General features: G+C 35.8%; 1 protein-coding gene across 12 annotated transcripts in view; it reads left to right on the top strand.

The window, feature by feature from the left end:
- The window catches only part of TRPS1 (transcriptional repressor GATA binding 1), a 272,585-nt gene that overhangs the window by 95,062 nt on the left and 152,724 nt on the right, over window positions 1-24,799 (top strand). For 7 of the 12 annotated variants that reach the window (XM_026689676.2, XM_026689701.2, XM_026689706.2 and 4 more), the window contains 2 exons: window positions 8,445-9,574; window positions 21,550-22,156. In XM_026689676.2, the coding sequence (XP_026545461.1) occupies window positions 8,445-9,574; window positions 21,550-22,156 (1,737 nt within the window). The remainder of the gene's footprint in view (window positions 1-8,444; window positions 9,575-21,549; window positions 22,157-24,799) is intronic. The other 5 variants (XM_087962110.1, XM_087962112.1, XM_087962113.1 and 2 more) reach the window with 1 other exon arrangement.

Below are 24,799 nucleotides of genomic sequence, written 5' to 3'. Positions count from 1 at the left end.
CATCTCATTGCTATAGAGTCATTCTGTATAATGGATATGAAAAGGCTTATGGTAGCTCTAATGAATGTTTGGACAGGTTTTTAAAATGTTAGAAGCCAATCCATATTATGGGTGTTTTCTCATATTTTCTTCTTCTAAAATGATAGTCTTACAATATAGTACTTCCATTTCTGATAAATTTGCTGTTTTTTTTTAAATGAGAGCCTTATAAAGCAGTTTGCGTTAAGAGTTGTATAGCTCTTCTCCTATAGCTTATCGGTAGTAGGACTTGTATAAAATAAGTTACAAATCATGTCTGAAGGATGAAAGACTATGCATTACTCATTAGATGAAACTAATATTTCTGCTTTCTGAAGTATTGAATTTAATCATATGACTAAGAAAACTGGCATGAGTACAGAGTTTGACTTTAAGGTATAGCAGTAATGGCATAATGATATAAATACATCCAACCAGTCATTCCTGTTGCTTGGGCTACTTTTGGAAAACTATCACATGGGTTTTTAAACCTCAATTATGTTTTCCACAGGTTCAGAGTGGTCTAAAAACTTGAAGCCATGACTTGTAGTTAGTGAGATGAGATAACAAGAAAAGTTAGGCAGGAGATGAATTGGTTAATCATTTGCCACGGTAGATGGCAGCACCTAGTTGATTTTGACCTGTTTTGGACAAGTAAACCAGATTAGATGTGGTTAGTTGTTGGATAGGAAACCACTAAGAAATCCTGGGACTAGAGACTAGATTAGGAAGTTAAAAATAAGTGATGATGAAATTACAATTGAAACAATGCAAATTGGTCTGAGGGTAGCCTATATACAATTTTTTTCATCTCCTGAGAATGCACAATTGAAAGAATATTTATTTATTAGATTTTAATACTGCCTTTTCTACTTTCTGAGTAATTCTAGATGAACATTCCTCTCCCTGGATCTCTTTTACATGCATCTTTTATCCATTTACAGATTCATATATAACAAATGAAAAAAATCATCTCTCATTGAAAAGGCACTTTTTCAATTCTTGTTTTCTTTGTGCTTCTCAAATATCTTTACATAGATAAATCTTTATTTTCTATTCACCTATCTCTATCACAATCCTTCAAGTATATTTTATGAAGTATGAAAAACAATTTTTCCATTACTTCTTTCTTTAATATTTTTTATGTTTAATAAAATGCAAACTCAACAGCTAATAACCCTTTGTGACCCAGAATTATTTTTTGTCTGGGAAAATATACATAGAACATAATATATTTTTAAAAATGTTCGTAATGCAGGACTTGACTGACCTTCTTTGACCAATGATGAGGATTAAACAGTTACAATTTTGTGTGTAACAAGATGCACAAATTGCAGTTATAATTTGGGTATGATATAAATTTTATTTATATATCATTTAAATATTGTACATTTTAATTTTGTTTGCTAATCTCACTTATTTCCTTGGTGATGTCATTTCTTTTTCTGAAAGTATTAATGGGATTCAACAATATGTACATACTACAACATTGATATTCAGATTTGACAGCATATTGAAGATATTAAGACTAAGTTAAGGTAGTAAAGCAGGTTTTTTGGTAAACATGTTTTCATGAACATTGAACTGTCAAAAAATAAGGCATTTTTAGTCAGCTACAAAATGTTATGTGGCTTCAGCTCATCCATAAAAATACATAGTGGTCGTGAATAAACTAAAGCTAAGGTACCTCTATTGGACAGCAGTGATAATAAGATGCTGGAGGCATGTGATCATTTCAGATACCTTAGAAGATATTTATAAGAACATCTAATGCTATAATATACTACGTTAGATCAACATTCTGATCATTATCAAGTTAGAAGTCCATTAGTGGAATGCCTATATAAATACAGCAAGAAGAAGAAGAAGAATCAGTGAAGTTTCTAACCAAATTGTGTCAACAAATTACAAAAAGGATCCTGAGACTTTGGAAAAAGTGCAAAAAAGGGCAACTAAGATGATTAACAGCCTGGAGACAAAAACATATGAAGAATGGTTGCAAGAATTGGTTGTGGCCAGTCTAGAGAAAAGAAGGACTAAGGGTGACATAATAGCAGCATTCCAGTATTTGAGGGGCTGCCACAAAGAAGTAATACAAATTACAAATAGTAGTAATTACAGCTTAATGTTAAGATATTAACTATAAACCCATTTATCAATGTTAATCAACACTCAACTGTTTTGAGGACAAAAGCATGGAGTAACATCCAAAAAAGGCTTAAGACACATGTAGTGCTGAAGAATCATTTAGACCTGGGATTTTTTAGACCTTATGATCTAGGAACACACAAAGGCTTTTCCAAGGCCTTTAACTTGTGACTCCCAAACCATCTCCAAATATATCACTAAATTGTGGCTGCATATTTGTCAAAAATCAGTGATTGTCAAACACTGCAAGAATGGCAAGCTAAAGAAACAAGAACTGCTTAAATTTATGGAAGGCTGTTTGTTGCTAGTAGGGTAATATAATACAATGTTGAAAGCATCTCAAAACAGTTCTTCCACTCAAGTTAATACTTACCAAAATTCTGGTAGAGATGCTCTGCATTTCTTTCTTAGGTTTCCCCTATCTCTTCTGGCTTACTATTTCTTTTGTAATGGTCCTTTTTCTTCTTTGACTTCCCCAGAGAGATTCCATCGCAGTGGGGGTGGGGGGATAAACTATTATAATCCCTAGTAGGATGTTTACACAGTTAAATAAATGAATAAAATCCCTCCAGGAAAAGAAAAGAAATCTTAGCCTTGTCACTTTGCAACATCTAATCCATTGTTGGAGCTTCCCTCTTAATTGTTAGGTGTGGATGCAGTAATTAAAAATGTCACCTATCTTTAATATTGAAACAAGATTAAAGCCCTCCCACACGTATTGTATGGTATTGTATTGTATTGTATTGTATTCATAGCAAAATACTATACTATATTATAATTAGGTTGGACAGTGATAGAATTCTTGCTGGCTTTTTTTGCCCTTTGGGAACTGTAGTTCCACCACATCAGAAACCTACTTGGAGTGCAGATTCTACCTATTTTCTTTACATTCCAAATAAGTTGTTCCACGACTCCCATATTTGCTTCCAAGTTCAATTCAGGATGCTTATTTTGACATTTAAAGCCTTACATGGCATTGGGGCCAAGTTATTTCAGAGATAGCCTCCTCTCCATTACAACTATCTGTCCCGTCAGGAAGGCAAGTTGCAGGTTCCTTCTGCAAGGTAGCTTCATCTGATGGGACCTGGGAGATGAGAGGTTTTTGCTGTGGCATCTGTCCTCTGGACCATCATCTCTTCCAAAGTGAAATCTGTCCCAATCCTTGTGACTTTCCAGAAAAACCTTTAAAATTTGCCCCCCGCAGCAAACCTGGAGAATGCTTTTTATTGTTTTTAATCGGTTTTATGGAATCTTTTAGTTGCTGGTTTTTTGCTATCCAGAGTCAGTGTGTGTGAGATGGGCAGCCATATAAATTTGATAAAATAAATAAAAATATTCTCTGACCATTCCCCATCGGATGGAAATATTTTTTAGGATGCCATGCTGGCTATCAATTTCATTCCCAATATGTTTCAGTTCCGTTTAAGTGTCTGTACCTGACACTGGCTGATAGACAGAAAGGAATTGTAATTTGCTGCTCCCCTGGAAGCTAATGCCTATGAACAGGGATTGGTAGTGGAAAACTAAGAGGATTTAGCAAATTAGCTGCAATTTACTGAATCATAGATCTATAGAAGTATGTTGCACTGAATGTTAGTTTTCCTTTTATATTTATATAAAGATATTTTTACATGACACACTTTATTTTTCAAATGATCAAAGACTTTCAAAATAAACTAGCTAACATATGCCCCAAATCATTTGAAGAAAAATGCAGAACTCATAATGATGTCCATTGTGGTTTGGCTGGTGGCTTAGAGTAGTGGCCCGCAATTTCTGGGCACCAGGGACCAGTTCCGTGGAGAGAGCTTGTTCCTTGGAAGAGAGGGGGACGGTTTCTCATACTGCCTTTGTCTAGAGCAGGGGTCCCCAACCACCGGTCCGCGGACCGGTACCGGTCCGTGGAACAAATCCTACTGGGCCGCTGGTTTGCTGGGCGCCGCCATCTTGTTTTGATGAAAAAGTGCTTCCGGTGAGCTTTTCCGGGTAGAAAGCTCACCGGAAGCACTTTTTCATCAAAACAAGATGGCGGCGCCCAGCTGATGCCGGTACCAGGCTGCGGCATAAAAAAGGTTGGGGACCACTGATCTAGAGGATGGGAGTTCCCTTGATTGTGCTGCCTGGTTGCTGGGTCTGGTTGGGGACCCCTGGCATGGCTAGCTCAGAAATTCTGGGAGTTGAAGTCCACAAGCCGTAGTTTCCCACCACTGATCTAGAAGACTCAGCTGCTGCTATTATCGCTTGGGCAAGATTTTGCATGAATGATCTTCAACAAATTTTAAAGTACGTCCAATTATTACAGTATTTTGTTCCAGTTTACACCTCTGATGTTCTGGGAATTCAGATAGTGTCCTTATAGCCTTCAAAAATAGTTTCCAAGAATTCTTGAAGAGAAAAGCCATAGCATTTCAGATTGGCCAATGTTTATCTTTACACAACTCACATTTCTTTCTTCTCTGTCATGAGATGCTAGAAAAAGGCCACACTAACTTAAACACAGAAGTCTAGCCAGCTGGTTTTCTTCATTCATCAGAATGCCCACATTTCCATAAAAGATGCCAGCTCTCCTGTTGATACCAGTATCATCCTGGTATTTATGTATCCTTCTTCCATGTCTTTTCCTGGCACGTGTCATATGATTTTTCCTCAAAGGTTTGTCTAACATCACTCAAATGCTTCTTCCTTCCTAGTAGGTGGTCCTTTTATATTGTCATTTTCAACAAGCTAATTCTTTTATGCTCTCAACTACATTTCCCCCCTTGTTTCATTTGCTTATTCAGCCAGCTTCCAAAAGGATTTTATTGTACTTATACTACATAAATAGATGACTTGGAGGACAGAATGGACTGGAAAAATGCAAGTTTTTAGTGCATTCTTGTTTGAATAGAAGATAATACCTATAGTTCAGAGTTGAACTGTGGACTTTTTGGTGTTCCCTGAGCTTGGTAGTTTGCTTGCAGATGTTTTCCCAAATAGGTAACAATATTAATGTGAATGAGTGTGGTGTTTGTTATCTGTTTATATTCAGTAGCTTGTTTTTTTATGGAAGTCCATAAATTCAATGTTTCATTCATGTTTATAGGCAATAATGAAAGAGACCCGTGGATGGGTAGAAAGGGCATTTATTTGGGGACCTAGATGAAGCAGAAAAAATCTTAATAGTTTTGTTTGGTCAGCAAATATCTCAGGGCACTGAGGTTGATGAAACAGCAACATGAATGTCTTTTATAATGTGCTAATTAACTAATACTAATTTCTGAAATCATGCATACTGAGACAGATTAGTCATCTGAAATTATTCCAAATCAACATTTATAGTAATATTCTATGTGCAGAATTTTTCATTGTAAGTTACGGATCTTTTTCTTTTTTTTTAACCCTACAAAATTCTAGTATAAAGCATTAATTTTCCTCGACCAGAGATGCCAAACTCAATTTCATTGAGGGCTTCATCAGGGTTGTGTTTTACCTTTGGGGCGAGGGTGTGTTTATGTGGTTAGGGTGGGCGCAGCCAGATTGACATCACTTGTGTCGGGATACCTGTGGCAGCCCAAGTGTTCTGCCAGTGAAAATGGACTCCTGAGCTCCATTTTCAGCTGTGACGGCCTCCTGCAACCCTCTGTCAGTGAAAACAGCGCTCAGGAGGGCTGCGTGCAGCCCTCCCGAGTTCTGTTTTTGCTGGCACAGGCACTGTAGTCTGGCCCTTTGTTTCCAGGGCAGCCCTGTGGGCCAGATCAATGGTGGTATTCAATTTTTTTCTGTGGGCGTGGCTTGGTGGGTGTGGTGTGGCTTGGTGGGTGTGGCTTGGTGGGCATGGCAAGGGAAGGATAGTGTAAAATCCCCATTCCCTCCCCACCCCACTAACCTGCTTTTCAGCTCCTACTCAAAATTTCTGCTACTGGTTCTCCAGAACCTGTCAGAAGTGGCTGAATACCACCTCTGGGCCAGATCTAAGCACCCAGTGGGCCTATCTGGGCCTTGAATTTTATATCCCTGGCCTAGACCATTCCAGTTTTGCATGAGTCCATTGGAGTTTGGTGGCTATAATAAATTTAAGGAATGAATAAAATAAAAGTATAAAAAATAATGTTTATGCAAGGAGAGCAAGGTGGAAAACAATTACATTCATTTTTAGTACATTAATACAGAGTATGAATCTACTTTACAACTGGCTGGGAACAATGTAAGAAGTCACTCACTGTTTCAGTGCTAGAAAGCATTTGGTGTCAGCATTCAGTTTTTAAGAGAACAAACCTATTAAGCTTATTCCATTTCTATATAATATCCATTTTGTTGGATATTATTAAATATACTTTTATTAACTTCATAGTGGACAAAAATATCAGTTTATTTGAAATCATGTTTACTTAAAAGAGTGGGCCAAACACAATTTCTTTTTATAACGTAATTTATCATTTTTTTGACTCACTAGATGGGCCATGTTTAGTTTTGCGGTATAAGTGAAAATGTCATCTTTTCTCTAGCTAAACGGGTAAAAGGTGTTTATGTTATATGCATTTAGAAATGTTTACATTGCATGTTCTTTATGTATTTGAATCATTTCGTATGGTTCCATTCCAAAAGGAACAGTGATCATTTGGTTTCTTTGAGGTACAGCTGCTAAAGTAAAGGGTGATTTGCTTAATGCATTACTGGAGAGAAATGCCCAGAAAAACAGTAATTTACTTTGCAGTTCAGGGAATGAAAATCTGTTCTTCTGTTATGGAATGTATTTTTGGATGCAGAGGAAAAATCTAAAGAGGTGCAACTGCTAGATCCCAGCTTCTGGAATCTGTACTTATATTAAGAAGGGAATTAGAATTCCGTATGCATTATGGAATTCATTTTGTCAAATGCATGCACATGCCTTTCTTATGAAGAATTTGAAAGTTCCCTTCACAAACCATGAAGTTAAATATTTGATGATATTGTCACTGTTGTAAAATTTGCAGGTTATATCTTTTTCCATTTTCCATTCACACACTCCCATCTTCTTATTTCCACCTGTGTTTTTCACGAATTGCTATTGTTCTTTGGTGAGTATTTTCCTGTTCACCAGAATAGATTTTCTATTTAATAAATGTTAGTGACTGAAACCGAGATGCTCATGTGCAGTAGAGTGGTTCCAATTTTGCAAGAAAAAAGTGGCACTCCTACTGACTTCATCCAAACAAAAAAAAATGTGTTTGTTACATCATGAGCTCTGTCCTTTGCTTTTTGTGGTCTTTCTATATTTTGCTAAATTGAGGCTTTTAAGAAGCATCTACATTGAGGAAATTAGTGTTTGGAAATGCACTGTGCAGTGTTTCTCTCCTGCTAGGTTAAAATTAGTTTCAACTTGTTGCCCTTAACATAGCACAAACCAAAGTTAACTTTTGCCAAAGTGTCAGTTGTGATTCAAGCCTCTTCTTTTGACTTTTACTTATTTAATGGAATCTCTTGATTTAGATAGGCAAGATACTGTGTTTTCATAATGGCATTGGGGAAACATTCTTCTTTAGGTCACTTTTGTAGAATTTTCAGTCCAATTGAAGACACAAGGTTCAGCACTGATGATATTTCTTGTTTAGGAAGAAAGAAAAAAAAAGAAATATGATTCTGCTGGGTTCATGTGTAGACTTTTGCCACCTGCAAATGATCTTAAAACTCCTGCTTTTTTTTTCTTGACTGGCTAGTTTTTCAGTTACTGTATGTATGTATCTTGTTACAGGATTACAAAAGTTAAAAATAGATATAATTTGCCTAAAAGAAATTCATATAAAAAAAAACATGGTAAATTACTGGACTGTCCCAAAATTGGAAAATTATATTTTTCATCAGCACAGCAAAAAGATGGGTAGCTCTATACATTAAGGAAACAATAAATTCCAAATAAATATATGCAAATGAAGAAAGCATTCTCCATTTCTTATATGCTGTTTTGGTTGATCTGAGTTTCCAGAAATTACTATGCATCAATTTTATTGATTCCTCTTCTTTTCCTCCCCCTTCCTCCTCATTAGTTGAAGTACTTTCAGGAAGACAATATTCAGATTTGGGTTTTCCTTAAGAATGGCTGGTTCTTCTGCAACTCTATTATTCTCTGCAGAGTTTAATAATTTGCCTCTTAAATGATAAGTGGATTTATTTGGGGGTAGAAGACAAAAACTGCTGTTGTTCAGTTTCCCAAATTAATATTCCAACTTTTCATTTGATTACTTTGTTTTGTATCCCTATATATAAGGAACAGGAAGTCCTACACTACTTACAGAAATTGTTCTCCTTTCCATGTTCTGCAGGTAACCTTAGGTGGGACCTTTATTGGCATTGGACGCAAAACTCCAGATTGCCAAGGGAACACCAAATATTTCCGCTGCAAGTTCTGCAATTTCACCTACATGGGCAATTCTTCAACGGAATTGGAACACCACTTCTTGCAGACCCATCCGAACAAGATCAAAGCCTCCCTTCCTGTCTCCGAAGGCAGCAAAGCCACAGACAGAAACTCGAGCAAGTCCAGTCCTACTGTTCGATCGAGTGAGATGGGAGATTTGGCGAAATGGCAGGACAAGATCACCATCAGATGTGGAGATGACACTCCAGTTGGCTACTCGGTGCCCATCAAGCCTCTTGAATCCTCAAGACAAAACGGTACGGATGCCTCCAGTTACTACTGGTGCAAATTCTGCAGCTTTAGTTGTGAATCCTCCAGCTCTCTCAAACTGTTAGAACATTACAGCAAGCACCACGGGGGGAGCCAGGCAGGGGGCCCTCACCCAGATCGGAATGACAAGCTCTCGAGGGGGTCAGTCATTAATCACAATGACGTAACCAAAAATGCAGACGGAGAGTTAGCAACAAAGAGCGAGAAGGGCTCTAGCGTGGCCAAAAAGAAAGACTTTTCCAGCTCAGGAGTGGAGGACCACGTGGTGACAAGCTACAATTGTCAGTTTTGTGATTTTAGGTACTCAAAGAGCCATGGCCCAAATGTAATAGTGGTGGGGCCTCTTCTTCGTCATTATCAGCAGCTACACAACATTCATAAATGTACTATTAAGCACTGTCAGTTTTGTCCCCGAGGCCTCTGTAGTCCAGAAAAGCACCTTGGAGAAATTACTTATCCTTTTGCTTGCAGGAAAAGTAATTGTTCCCATTGTGCTCTCTTGCTCTTGCACTTGTCCCCTGGGATGCCAGGAGGCACCAGAGTCAAGCATCAGTGTCACCAGTGCTCTTTCTCCACCCCTGATGTAGACGTTCTCCTGCTTCACTATGAAACCACACACGAAGCCCAGGTGTCTGAAGTCAAGCAAGAAGCAAATGCCCTGCAAGGGGGGGATGGACCACTGACTGTCAAAGAAAGCAAAGAACACTCGTGTACCAAATGTGACTTTGTCACTCAGGTAGAGGAGGAGATTTCTCGACATTACAGGTAAAAGTCTGTGTGTGGGCATGTTTGTGTGTGAGAGCACATGTGCATTTCTTAACATCTTCCACATTCATGTGGTGAGTCTGGCCTAGAGTGTGGAAACTTTAGATGTTTACCCCGTCACCCATATCCTTTATATATAACTGAGAGATGACAAATTAGGCATAGTCCAAATAAAGGCCATGCTATGGAGCAATTGGGGTGATGCAGCTCCAATCCAAGGATGCCCAGTCGGGGTATTATCTGATTCAAAAGGTTATTCATATTGCTATCTATATCTAGATTTTATTTATTTATTTCATTTTGAACTTTTTCTATCTGTAAGGCAAGAGGCTTTGCGATACACTTTACTTTCACAAAAGGAGACAATGTATTTATTTAAAACACCAAAGTAACAATAAGTGCTCTGGTGTGTAACTCATAAAATACAATTGGAGGCCTTAGGGCAGACTTGTGTAAATAAATTGGTCTTGTGGACTTTCTGAAAAGCTTGACAAAGGGGCATAATGAGTCACAGATTCAGTTCCTTATAGACATGAATCCTTGCATTACAGATTTGATCCCATATCTTTTCATCCTTTAGCTAACTAACATATATACATCTTGGAAATAAACATGCAGAAATGGAACTAAATGACAGTAACTTCATTTTTGTAGAAAAGTAAGCCAAAATTAGAGAATTAACCAGGAACCATAAACTGCAAAGCAGTCCCTAGTCGGTCAGCCAGTTGAGATGAGATGCTACCCTATTTCCCCGAAAATACAACCTACCCTGAAAGTAAATCCTAGCTTGATTTTAAACGTGCACCCAATATAAGCCCTACCCCCAAAATAAGCCCTAATTAAGACCCCGCCCACTCCAGAGTGCATGGGTAAAAATTAAGCTAGGGTGAGGATGGGGGGATAGAGCTGCCCTACTATTTACCTTGTAGCCTGGCCCATTTCTTCTGCAGCCAGCAAGGATGGCAAGGCTTTCCTGAAGGCCTCTGTAGCTAATAACAAAGCTCCAGTTCAATCTGGAACTCTGTTAGCTGCAGAGGCCTTCAGGAAAGCCTTGCCAGCTGCAGAAGAAGAAGTTCCTGAAGGCCTCTGACAGCAAAAAGGAGGACGGGGATTAACATGCGCAAGTGAGGTTACTCAGTAGATGACATCCCCGAAAATAAGACCTGGTGCCTTTTTTGGTGAGAAAAAAATAAGACATGGTCTTATTTTCAGGGAAACACGGTATCTAAAAGAGTCAATACAAACCTCTGAACTACTATACAAATTACTGTATCACATGTAAATAAATTAATATGCTATGAGATACTCCATTTTCTAGTTTGGTTATTGTTGGACGGGAAGAAGAACAGGCATTTTTACCCAAGCAGAGAAACTTGGAAATCATACAACTGGAATGCAAATATCAAGTTTAATGCCTTGAGAACATATTTAACGTACACCAAGAAATGAAACAATTGATATAGTCAGCTCAATGTGAAATGAATTGCTTTATTATACAGTTCACCCTTTTTTAATTCAAATGGCCCACTAGGAGGTAAAAATTAGTATTTAAATATAGTAAGCTTAAAAGATGAATGGTAGCTTTTACATCTTAGGCAGGGTTGAAATATATTTTAATAAGGCCAGCTTAGGAAAACATTGGAAAATTAGAATGCAAAGCATTTCTTCCATTTAAATGAAGGTTCTAATATTTAAGTGTTATTTTTAATTTTTGTTATATCTTGGGTGATTGTGAATTGTGGTTTGAAAATGTTCCTTTGATATTTTTATTCTGTGTATCTTTCTCTGTGTGTTTAAATTAAAATATAGCTTCAGAGGAAATGTTTCTTTTTCTTAATTCCATAAAGCAGAAATTTAAATGGCAATGTTCAATTTAGTTCTTTTAGTTATAAAAAAAAACCCTGATTGTCATATTCTTCCCACTGACGTCAATGGTAGATAATGCTGTTGAGAGGGGAAAAAACATACCACTTGTTTAGGTGTCTAAATATGTTTTGGAAAGCTAAAATTGGGCTTTTGAGTTAAAAAAAAATTGGCTAGATTTCTATCAACTTTCTGGCACAACAAACCAGTATTTATGCATACACTTTCCCTGTCTTCTCATATGCTTACATATATTTTACTAAAAAAGCATCTGAAAACTTTTTTTGAAAGCAGTTACTCTGTAAGATTTACATGGCTACTCTTCTCATTGTTTCTCTTTATTTGTAGCTAAGCTTGCTTACTTTCATTTTAGGATAAAATAGGGAACAAAATTATTTTAAGATAGATTAAATATGATAAAAAACAGTTAACTGACTCATTTATTGAGCCAAATAATTTTTGTCTGTGTTTCTGGAAATTTTTGCGGGGTTTTAAAAACCCCAAAAATTCAAATCTTTTTAGATTGCAAATAATAAAATCATAGCAAACTGAAAATTAATTGACTTGCGCAACAAAGAACAGAGAATTTTGTGAGTGTCTTCTCATACTTATGTTTTACTGACTTCAGTGAGATTTTCTCCAGGTAAATGTATTTGGTTATGTAGAGAAACATTGGCTTTTCAAAAGTTTTTAGATTATCCTTCCCCTTATCTTAAAGTATTGATGGGAATTAAAAGTTAACATTACCTGCAGAACTACATCTTAAATATAAATGTTGAAGCTTGAAGCTGGAATCTTATGTTTAAGGTAAGACTGGATTAATACAGCTGGACCAAGATAAGATAGCAATAGCAATAGCACTTAGACTTACATATCGCTTCATAGTGCTAAGCACAGATGCTTAGTGGAATCTTGTAATAGATTAATTAGGCAGGAAATACTTAGTATTCATGAATATCTGGCAAATCAGAGCATATGACATCAATAAACAAGCAATGAAAACTGCAAGTGACATACATATTTCTGTTTTTACTTATGTATATGATTTGTATACGGTGATGATTTGTAGCACAGTGGTTAGAGTGCAGTACTGCAGGCTATTGCTGCTGACTGCCGGTTGCCTTCAATTTGGCAGTTCAAATCTCACCAGCTCAAGGTTGACTCAGCCTCCCATCCTTCCGAGGTGGGTAAAATGAGGACCCAAATTGTTGGGGACAATATGTTGATTCTGCACTGTGAAGTGGTATATAAGTCTTGTGCAATTGGTATTTATATAGTTGCCATGTCATACACGTAGGTGACTGGGCAGTGTACACAATAACTGATGTCCAAGGATAAAACACTACCTCACTCACCACCACCAAAAGAAACAAAAAAAAAATAAAATAGCAGCATAATGTATAGGAGAAAATAGCCACTATATGCAAAATCTGTTGCATTGAAGTTTGGCTGACATTCATGCTTCACTGATTGTAGAATGCATTGTTTTACCTAGGCATCTATGAATGTGCCTAAATACTGAATTGGGAATAGTGTTTAAGTCCTTGTGCCTTCAGAAAGTATTCTCAATATTGTTCTATTTCACCTTGACAGTTGTTTCTCTGACTTTTGGCAGATTAGTATAAATATGATATTTCTGCTGCTGATCAAGAAAGAGCTATCACTTTGCATCTACCTTCCCTTTCCCTTCCTATACTAATTTCCTTTCCTTTTCTTTTTGTGAATTCTGATATATGTGGCTCTTTATGACTGGTACTAAAGATCCCACAGCAGTAACCAAATAGCTGTTTATGGTCCAAATTTAAAAACTCCTAAAAAATTTGATTGGATTTTGTATAGCGTCAATGTCACAACTAGGATGAACATAAAGCTGCATATAATTGAGATGAATGAAGAAAGTACGGAGATATTAAACAAATTGAAAATGTGATTAAGACTATGCTGTCATTAGATGTGGTTCTGATTAAAATTTAGTTTAAATCCTGATTATTTTTAGTTTTTAATCTTTGCAGAATCCCGTAAACATAACAAAGCAAAAATAAAGTATTGATTAATATCAGTGGCACACTACTTTATCTGTATTGAAGCATTTTTTTTTAAAAAAAATCAATGTGGTTTACCATTTTTTTAAAAAAAAATTCTACTTTTAAATACTCAATTGAGGTTATGTAGATTGTCCTTCAATGATTTTGAGAACATTAAGTGTTCAATTAAAAAAGCTATAATTATAACATAAAAGTAAACATGCTAAGATTTCTTTTTTTTTTTTTTTTTTTTGTTGCTTAGTTCTTTGCTTCCCTATCTCTTGCTTCCCATACTTGCCATGTAAGCATTCTGTTCTCTATTATACATATAAAGCCAGGAATTCCAATGCTGTGTCTAAATATTGAAGATATTTATATTTTATTTATTATTAAACTTCTGTGCTTCCCATCTTGCCAAATGACTCAGTGAATCCAACATGAACTTCTTTGGGAATGAATTGGCACAAGCTTCAAAGCTTTATTTTGCAGGTCAGAATAAAGAGACTTGGTTTCCCTGTCTGCCAAAATGGTCGTACCATAGTCCACTGAGTGTGATTAAGTTGGAGTATAAGTATACCAACTATATTGATAAGTACTCACCATTTTATCTTCTAATGACCAAAAAGGTCTTTCAAGATTATTCTAATTAACTCCTTGATTATCTCCATTCACTATGTAGGTTTTCTTTTTAATTTCTCTTGGTTGTTGATAGCATATTTTTTAATCTATTGTCTCTTACATGACATGATATAACCAAAGTATCTGAGCCATTACTTGCTAATTATTGCTTTAAGGGAACAGTCAATCATTATTTGGTACAAGATTAAATGATTCAGTGTTCTTGCAGTCTACCACAACTGTATCTAGACATTTCTATTGTCTTTCCCTTGCTGTTTTTCAGACCTAAGATTTAATTGCCATACATTGCCACCTTGTTGCTACAGCTGCTTTGCTCTTTATTTTAATAGAAGTGCCCTTATCCATCGTGATCCTGTCTAATTTTGTAATTGTCTTTCTCCCAAGAATTCATCTTTTCTTCAGTTTGCCAGCACATTGTCCATCTCAAAGAATCAAAATTATCCTCTACCTTCACTTTGCCATCAACTAAACATGTTCACATAAAATATTACATTTAACTGTTGCAATTATTAATAATAATTCAAAATCCTCAGTTTTCAAGTTTTAGGTTTCTTAATGAGGTTTTCTAAGTCATTTTTTTCTTTCAACTAATGAAGTATCACCCAGATACCTTCAATTAATATTTGACCTCCAATTTTGATTCCAGCTGTTATTTCTTCCAATTTGTAATTTGCTCTGCAAATTAAACAGTATGGTGCCAGTTAAACAATATGATCCACCCTCTTTTGTTTTATTCCATATTCTGAACTATTCTATTTCTCCAAATATAGTTCTTATGGTATCACCTCATTCATTATAAAGTTTCATTAGAAAATAGAGCATGCTTATAACTTTAATATATTTGGAAAATTTATACAAATATTTTTTTTTGTCAAGTATACATTAAAATAGTTTTTCAAAAATATTTATACTGAGAAAAGTATACATTTTAAAATGCATCTGGAAACTTTACATTAAAATGTTACTATGGGGTACGGGGAGTTTGGCCATATTAGGAAAAGCCACATTCAAATTTCTGTGGATCAGAAAATTGAAAAAAGAAAAACAATTTCAAATTATGAATAAACAATAACATTTTCCAGGTTGTTTTAAACTACAACATATAAACTGCAAACAAATGATGAAGTAGAATAATGCTGACATAAAACACAACAAATAAATAGCACAGGAAAATGAAATGTTTTACTCCTTTTCAATTGAATTGATGCTGATACAACTTAAAAGGATGATTTTCTGCCTCTGAATCAGTAATATTTTTTTCCCCATACAACTAAACCATATCTCCAATATTTTATCTGTTTCCCACTGAATATGCAGGCTGGAAACCTGGCTCAAACCATTCTGCATTTTTAGAAAAATACCATAGTAAATGTGTGAATTTATATTTTAACATTTATTGCTTAACCTTATTTCCCTATACACAAATCATATTGGTATTAAGATTATGTTGAATGACATGTATCCCTTGGAATTGCTGAATATCTTGTTACATGAAAGGTGTAACTGCACACATATTTTTAGATTAAGGATTATGGATTTATGCTTGTTTTGCTAAAGGCTAGTCCTGATTTTATTTCTTTGTTTTTAATTCTATTTTACTATAAAGTTTTGCACAGCTGGGTCCAGATCCTGGCTGGGAAGTTTCAGTGCTACTGTAATTCTAATAAAACGGTATCATGTTAGCTAGTAAAAAGTGTTCTGTTTCTATGGCATATACAGGAAATTGGCAACATATTGTTCCAATGTGGGAACATATGTTTTACATAGTTCAGTAATACAGTACTTTTCATGGTCTGCTTGAATGAAAATAGGCATGCCTGTTATTCCAAGGTATATGGGACATTTATATCGGCTGTATTTAGAAATTGCATATTGCACAGTTCTCATTTTTTTCTCAGCTGAAGTATTCGGGATTGACCCAACATCTTTTCCCATTTTTCTCCTTGCAAAGTATCACACACAATCAGATCTCTTGTTTGTTCTCCTTGATCTTTTTTTTTTTTTTTTTGAGAACACATTTTTTTTAAGAACACAATTTGACAAACTCACCATATAATGTGTAAGTTTCATGCAGAAAGAAGACTGGATTTTGAATAACCATTTTAACAAGAGGATGTATTTTGCTATTTGTATTTTACTGAATAGACATTTTGAATGGGACAGATTGAGGAGGTGTGAGAGATGTTACAATTATGACTTTCTCCATCACATCCACAAAGAGAATATAAGTTTTCTGGAATAAAATAGTTCCTGATTTGTCTTTTGATATAGAAATGAAAGAATAAAGAGGCTCTTAGAATTTCTTAACTAAGTAATTTTAGTTATTAGTAATTAAAATGAAACAAACTTTATATATTTATTAAATTTATGTGCTGCCCATCTCACTAACAAATGATTCTGGGTGGCATTTAAATTTAATGAATAAATTTATGTATTTGTTAAATCATTGCGGTCATTTAATAATCAAAACTAAATATTTAAACCTCTAGTAAATTAAATCCCAATAAATAAAATGTTTAGCAATGATTTTTCCTTAAAGAAAAACCATTTTTTTAAATAAACCAAAGCAAAATCTTTTATTTAAGAAACAACAACTAGTTTTATCAATTGTGTTGATTCTACTCTGCTTTAGAGATAGTAGTAATTGTGAAGAGTTTAAATTTTTTGGGAAACTCCACTTTTTCCTGTTTTCTGTCCTCCCCCACTCCCCAAAACAATAATAAGAACCCAACCATCCTATTCTTAACGCCAATATCTGGCTGTGCCATTACACTTCTTTGTAATGAAGTGATTATATTTCAACATACTTAAGTTACATATTTTATTAAAAAAGGTAATTATTTCTCTTACCAATTTCTTATTCAAAAGAAGTACATGCATATATTTGCATATATAATTTCTGTATTTTAATCCCTTCAATAAAGTAGCTACAAATGATGGTTCCATTGCTTGCCTCACAAGTGTTTTATCTAAGTTTAAGCCTATATTTCCAACTCAGGCTATCTTATTGCATTTCATTGATATGGAAAATGAGATCTTTTGTTACGATGAGCTGAACGGCAGAGACAGATGATGTCCAGATGCTATAAAAACAAGATCCTTGTGAGGGAATGCAAAGCAGGTGTATCAGTGTGTAGGAAGGGTAGAAAGGAGACAATAGTTTGGCAATGGTTTTACTTTCTTTGCGTGTTTCATCTCTGAATTAGAAAGCTCCTCTTCCCAACTGGGCTTCAGCTGTGAGTGATCAGTACCAGAAAAATAGACTGAGAAATAAAACAACCAGATTTATAAAGATTCTCAAGTTCAATTTTACTTTTGGTGACTATATGGTCCCAAGCAGGAGTTTTCTTGCCAGAAATAAGGAAGGGTTTACCTCTACCTTTTCTTGGGATTATTGTTGTTATTTTTTACTTCCTGGTTTATCCTATATCCCTGTTGTTTTCTGCCAGTCTGCTGGTCAAAGGCTAAAGGTAAGAGGTAAAGATTTCCCTGTCAGTCATGTCCAACTTTAGGGGACAATGCTCATCTCTGTTTCTTGGCTGACAGAGCTAATGTTTCCATGGTCATGTGGCCAGCATGGCTGTATGGCAAAGGCACATGGAATGCTGCTATTTTCCCACCAAAGTGATACTGATTGATCTACTCTCATTGGCATTTTTGAATTGTTGGGTGGGCAGTCTAGGTCTAATTCTGCTTAGTTCCTGAGCACAATTTTATACATGTATTTGCCTTTTAGTGTATGGAATGAACATATAGCAAAGGAAGGATGAGAGATACTACAATTACGACCTTCCTCATCACATCCATAAGTAGTGTATAGGAATTCTGGAGTACAGTTGAAGTATAGTTTCTGCTTTGTCTTTCGTTACAGAAATGACAGAATAAAGAGGCTCCTAGAATTCGTTAGCTAAACCTAGGCATCATTGTCATTCCATAAAGGGGCCTACTTGAATAAAAAAACTGAATATAGTACTTGTAAAAAGAATCTTATGCTTGTACAGGTGTGAGCTTCCTTCACTACTATTAATTGTATGGAGTTTAGAGGCAGGCTAACTAACACAACTGGCAATGGGGGTGCGGGGGAGATGCATGCATCCACCAGAGATAAGGTTGCTTGGGGGGAAAACTCAGAAAAATAAAATAAATAGAAAAGAAATATAAAAAAACTCTTGCAACAAAAATATAAAGTTAACTAAAGTAGCTTGAGAAGATTGGCAGTTTTCTCAAGATTAGTGACTAATTATTGTAATGTTTGGAAGAAGGTAGATAAAATGAATAAATTGGATTCAAGTAGAACCTCACAAAAGAACAAGGTATGAAAGATTATATGGCAGTCCTTTTTCCAACTGGGACCATTTACATGCATTAGAACTGCAAATCCTAGAATTGCCAGTTGGCATATCTTATCACATATTGACTAGAAATTATGATGCAATTCTAATGTAGCCTGAGGAGAGCTAAATGAGCAAAGTTTGCCAGTGTTCTTCTAATTAAGGAGATGGAGGTATGTCATGACTTGGTCTATTTTATAGTAGCTGTATTCTCCCACACATAGTTCCTACTCCATACTGTATAGTGCATGGGTCAGAAAGAGGGCTGAAAAAATATGTATAGACCCTTCATATCTTGGACATAAATTGTTTCAACTCTTCCCCTCAGGACATTGCTATAGGACATTGTATGCCAAAACAACTAGACACAGAGACAATTTTTCCCCCTCATGCTGAACACATAATTACCACAGTGCACAGTACATAGTCACAGTAGCACCCATGTAGTATGGCTGTATTGCTTCATCTTTCTCATCTTTTTATATACTAGCTTCTCTTATTAGTTATCAGTATTATGATTATATTATTTTGTTGTCTGTATGTACAATGAGAGCTTATGTACCCGAGACAAATTTCTTGTGTGTCCAATCACACTTGGCCAATAATAGAATACTTTTAAGGTTAAATCAGTAGAATAGAATACTATTCTACTCTGATTAACCTCTCTTAACTTGACAATTTTAAGATATATCCCGATGCTATTTTTGACAATGTCAATGAAACCTTTCCTTCTTCACAGAAGTTCACTTTTTATTCAAAACTTTTAAAGGAAATTTGATTTTTAAAAGCAGATTTGACAAACAGATATGAAAAATAGGTAATTATTAATGATTTATTTGTTTTTCTGTTCTAATAAATGTAATCCTCCCTTTTGTGTTCAGATGTCAGGAGGAAACACCCCCCCCAGTTATTAGCTATTTTTATTTTTCATATTTTTATTATTTAAGAAAAATAATTCATTCATTTACCTTTAAAACAAGAATACCCAATTAAAGCTCTGTAATGTGGTAAAGGGAGCAAAATTTCATAAACGTTACAATTGATATTAACACTGGAAATCTCCTATTTGAGAAGCCAGATTACCATTAATAGTGTGGCATGTAATTTTCATGAGTTCTCCATTTATTTCTTAGTTTCTTTTTTCCCTGCTGATCTTTTATGTCTCATGAACTTTATATGTCTCATTCTTATCAGTAGGGAGGAATAAGGGGAAATATTTTCCTACAGTAGTTTTCAACACTTCTAACAGATTTTGGCAACCTATTCTTTAGATCAGGGGTGGGCAAACTTTTTGGCTCGGGGGCCTCATTGACTTTTAAAATTTGACAGACGGGCCGGGTCAGCACAAGATACGATACATATAAAAAACTGCAAAATCTCCGCAAAATCAAGTCACTGCGCCTAATGCGCTACCTGGTGTCGAAATGCCTGTCATTACAAGTCAAAATCAAATGAATGCAATCATTCAATCGTTCACATCAAACCTTAATTCTGTACCAATCTTCGGCGGGCCGGATTAAAAAGACCAACGGGCCGGATGTGGCCCACGGGCCGTAGTTTGCCCACCCCTGCTTTAGATGAAAAGAACTATAATGGTGTTCTTGTGGTTGTATAAGAACACCAAACAATTGTATGCTGTAGATCACAGGTGTCAAACTTGCTACTTCACGTTGCCATCACGTGACGTTTTGTGACATTTCCTCTCTTCGTGGAGCTGAGGTGGGCCTGCATGTGACACATCCGGCACTTAGGCCACCAGTTTGACACCCCTGCTATAGTTGAACAGAACTACAATTCCTATGCATTTAAAGTCTCAGAAATGCATGGTGTATAAAAGTTCCTCTTTTTTCCTAATACACTTATTTTATCCTAGTCTTGTGGAATAAATGAATAAATGCAGCTTACTTGTTTTTTCATTAAAATGCATAGGGTAGAACAAGAACATAGGAAATAGTTAATCAGAAGAAATCCAAAAAGACACTGAACACTCATTTTTGAGATTCTCTATTACCAAGCATATTAATTGACTTATAAGTGTAGAGTTAAATGATTTAATACATTTCTTGAGGACATTGATTTTCTATCAATAGAACCATAACTATTATTGATATTTTTGTGGAAATATTCATGTGTTCCTGGGTTTAAATGGGATAACACAAGAAGGAAGGAGAAAGGCAAAGCACAAGAAAGAGAAACAATGAAAGACAGATAGGAAGTTATTACATTCGGGTGTTCCTCATCTTACAACCACAATGGACCCCAAAATTTCTGTTAATAAATGAGATAGTTGTTAAGTGAGTTTCCCCCCATTTTACAACTTTCTTGCCACAGTTTAGCGAATCACTGCAGGTGCTAAGTTAGTCACATGTTTGTTAAGTGAATCTGGCTTCCCCATTGACTTTACTTGTCAGGTTGCAAAAAAGGATCACATGAGTCTGGGACATTTCAACCATCATAAATATGACCCAGTTGCCAAGCAACTGAATTTTGGTAATGTGACTATGGGGATGCTACAATGGTTGTATCTGTGAAAAATGGTCATAAGTCACTTTTTCAGTTTCATTGTAACTTTGAACAATCACTAAATGGACTTTGTTAGTTAAGGATTACATGTATTCTGAACTGATGAAAAGTGGGTATTACAGTATCAATTAAATTATTTGACAAGTAACTCAAAGTGGCAAATATATCCAACAAGCCTCCCTCCTCCTATTTTCCCCACACAATCCTGTGAAGTGGATTGGCCTGTTAGTAACTAGAAAGGAGACCACCAAGGAATGGTTTCTGTGCAAGATTGGGAAATTAAATATAGGTAGGTAGGTAGGTAGGTAGGTAGATAGATAGATAGATAGATAGATAGATAGATAGATAGATAGATAGATAGATAGATAGAACATGAAAGAGGCAATGAGAATAAATTACCTTAATAACAACAAGGAAGATTTCAAATAACAAACAATGTGTTCATGTACTCAAGGTTGGCCTAGACAAGTTTTATCTTCACTCAATTCTGAAAGGCCTGCAGGCCACCAGATGTGGAAATAATTCATTTTTCTTCATTTTGGTCACCATAGTTGAACTTATTGTAATGTTTTCTCCTCTGTTTTTCTCTCTTCAGGAGAGTCCATAATTGTTATAAATGCCATCAGTGCAGCTTTACAGCGCTTGATACACAGTCCTTACTGGAACACTTCAACACTGTGCACTGTCAAGAAATGGACATCACCACAGCCAATGGGGAAGATAGCCATGGGATGGCGGCTGCTCTCAAGGAAGAATCCAAAACTGATCTGAAGGTTTATAACCTGATCAGTTCAGATCCAAAAATGGGGGAGCCCATCTTGGAGAGTGTAGTGAAGAAGGAAAAGATGGAAGATAAAGAAGGATTGAAGGAGAAAGGTTGGCCTGATGGGTCTAGTGATGATCTTCGTGGTACAACTTGGAGAGGAGTGGACATTTTGAGAGGAAGCCCATCCTATACCCAAACAAGCTTGGGTCTTCTGACCACAGTGTCTGTTGTCCAAGAGCAGCCAAAGGCTTTAAGGGATAGTCCAAATGTAGAAGCTGCTCATCTCGCAAGGCCTGTTTATAGCTTGCCTGTTGAGACCAAGGGATTCCTGCAAGGCATGGTGCAAGGAAGCGGAGAAAAATCTGGACCACTTTCTCAGCCATATCCTGGATCTGCTGATAACAAGTCAAAGGATGAGTCTCAATCCCTTTTACGGGTAGGAAATTCTGTTTTTATTTATATTCTTCAGGGAAATTCCTTCCTTCCTTCCTTCCTTCCTTCCTTCCTTCCTTACTTCCTTCCTTACTTACTTACTTACTTACTTAATCTGCATTTCTGATGTTTGCTTTTCAAAATGTCCCACATACCTAAGGAGAATGTCAGGTAATAATTACAGCACAAGCCTGTAAAGTTGCCCATACTAGTTGTAGTTGTGATTTTTGTTTGTCTTTAAATTTGGTTGTGCTAAGTCAGGAATTCCTGATGATTTTGCAAGATGAGGTTACATTTGAAATTTAAAAAATCCAGAACTCCAGAAGGCTGGACATTTGTACAGAAAAGCATCTCTTTACCCTTCTACATATTAACAGTATAGTTAAGTAAGCCATCGTTGGATGAAACAATGAAAGTGGAATCATAATAATAAAAATGAAGACTGAGAAATAAAGCACAGTGTGATTAAATATAATATTTGATGCTTGTCTGGCTGTGTTGAAAATTGAAAAAGCTAAGGAGGCAAAGTTTTGACATTTTATTGCTGCTTGGTTGTTGTTTTTTTATTGTAGCCTTAGGGGGGAAAAATAACTCTTTTACAGGCACTTTTTCTTTAGGTGTAATCAGCTGTGGACCCTTATTCATTTTGCTGTCTCCTCAACAATATGCCCATTGTTGCAGAGAAAATGGTCTTATGAAATAGCTATGAATTTCAAATTAAATGGAGGCAGAATATATATTGTAACACCTGTAGGATAACCTCAATTGGTGGTATTTTTTTCCAAGCACAGTTGTATTGATAAATAGACAACTAATTTGTTGTAGTGATTAAGGCACCAATCTAGAAACTGGGAGACCGGAAGTTCTAGTGCTGCCTTAGTCACAAAGTCAGTTGGTTGACTTTGGGCCAGTCACTCAATCTCAGTCCAAAAAGAAGTCAAACCACTTCAGTAAATGTTGCCAAGAGAACTGCACTGACTTGTCCAGACAGTTGTCAGAATTTAAAACTGACTTGAAGCAAACACACGATATCACTAAGTAAATGGCAGAACATAGCTAATGTTTTTTTTTATTTTGAGAAAGCGAAGCAGGGCTTAATATTTGAATGGGGCTATCAAAGCTGTAATACAGGTTAGAAAGTGGAAAATGAAAAACAAAAAACAGAAGAAAGTAAGGATGAAAATGCTTGACTGTTGCCAAGAAAACTTAATGGATACTGTAGTTATCAAGAGCCAGTCAATTTTTATTCAATGGAATCCTTTGATTTAAGAAAATGATAAGTAAGACACAGTATCCTCTAGCTCAGGGGTGTCAAACTGACAGCCCGCAGGCCAGATGCGTCATATGCAGGCCACGTCCACCCCGGCTCCACGAAGAGAAAAAAGGGTGTCCTAATAGATACCAATAGTATCTATTAGTATCTATAGTACCAAATGTCATGTGATGGCAAGGTGATGCTGTGAGTTTGACTAGCTCATTTCCAAGCTGGAAATTTCAATATATGTGGGCTTCAATTTCCAGAATTCCCTAGCTATCATGGTCATTGCTAAAAATGTGAAGCCCACATTCTCAAAATAACTCAGAGAAATGCCACAGTAGAGTGAGCACCAAGTACACACCAAAAGAAATTATCTTAATTCAAGGAGGAATAAGATGTGGTATGAATGTGTTTAGGCAGTTTGTGCATCAAAGTTGTACATTCCATTTGTTGCAAGCTTTTGTTATTTCTTCTAGGGTTTTTTTCTGTTTGCTTGTTGGGTCCAGTCATATAGTGCATTAAATAAGCATTATCCAAGCATATTTCAAATATGAACTTTTTTTTTTAAAAAAATGTATATACTCCCTTTAATTCTGCATTTGCCACTATTAAAACTGCACATTATTTTTAAAAGAACAAGACTGAAAGAAAATGGTTGTTTGTGTTTATGTATGTTTACGTATGTTTATAATAGACAATTTCAAGTACCTTTTATATTGCCTGAAAAACTAATGTCTACCTAAATAAGATTTCCAAAAGACCATTGGATTCCAGAGACAGGAATTTTCACAATGTAATATTTGAACACTTACTACCTTTCCTTGCTTTGCAAATTAAAATTTTCTGATTTTGAGGTGGGGGGAAAAGTCTTTAAAAACTCTGGCCATTTCTTGCCTGGGTCTCTTCCGCTTCTAGAGAACCAAAGAATTAAATGATTGTGACTGTTCATAACTTGCTTTTTAATCCTCTTTCATGATTTTTTGTTCAATATACAAGGAGATGTGTTTTTTTTCTATCCACAAAATAGAAAAAAAATGTTTCTAGAAAATTAAAAGATTATGGGTTTAACACATGTTTCTCCTGATAGCACAGCACCTGCATTCATTGATTGCTTTGAAGAACTTCCATAAAAAGTAAACAGACAAATAAAATCATCCTTGCAATAAACATATTTATTGGCAGATAATATCACCAGAATGAAAGATTGGAGCATGATGATATGAATCAAAGTTGTATAGATTGCTCACATAAATATGTGGATCCACTGAGTACTGGAAGTACAACATCCTACTTGGGATGTATTGTTTTATTTATTTAGTTTTCTTTCACTATCAGCTGAATGGATATTAGGTAATTCTTTATGTGTTTTTTCAGCTACCCTTCTCAGTG

This window comes from Notechis scutatus, chromosome 3 (assembly GCF_049901735.1).
Source record: "Notechis scutatus isolate UNSWTSFEM ecotype Mainland chromosome 3, rNotScu1.2, whole genome shotgun sequence".
NCBI lineage: Eukaryota > Metazoa > Chordata > Lepidosauria > Squamata > Elapidae > Notechis > Notechis scutatus.
Note: the sequence above shows the minus strand (reverse complement) of the source record. Positions and strands in the feature narration are given on the sequence as shown.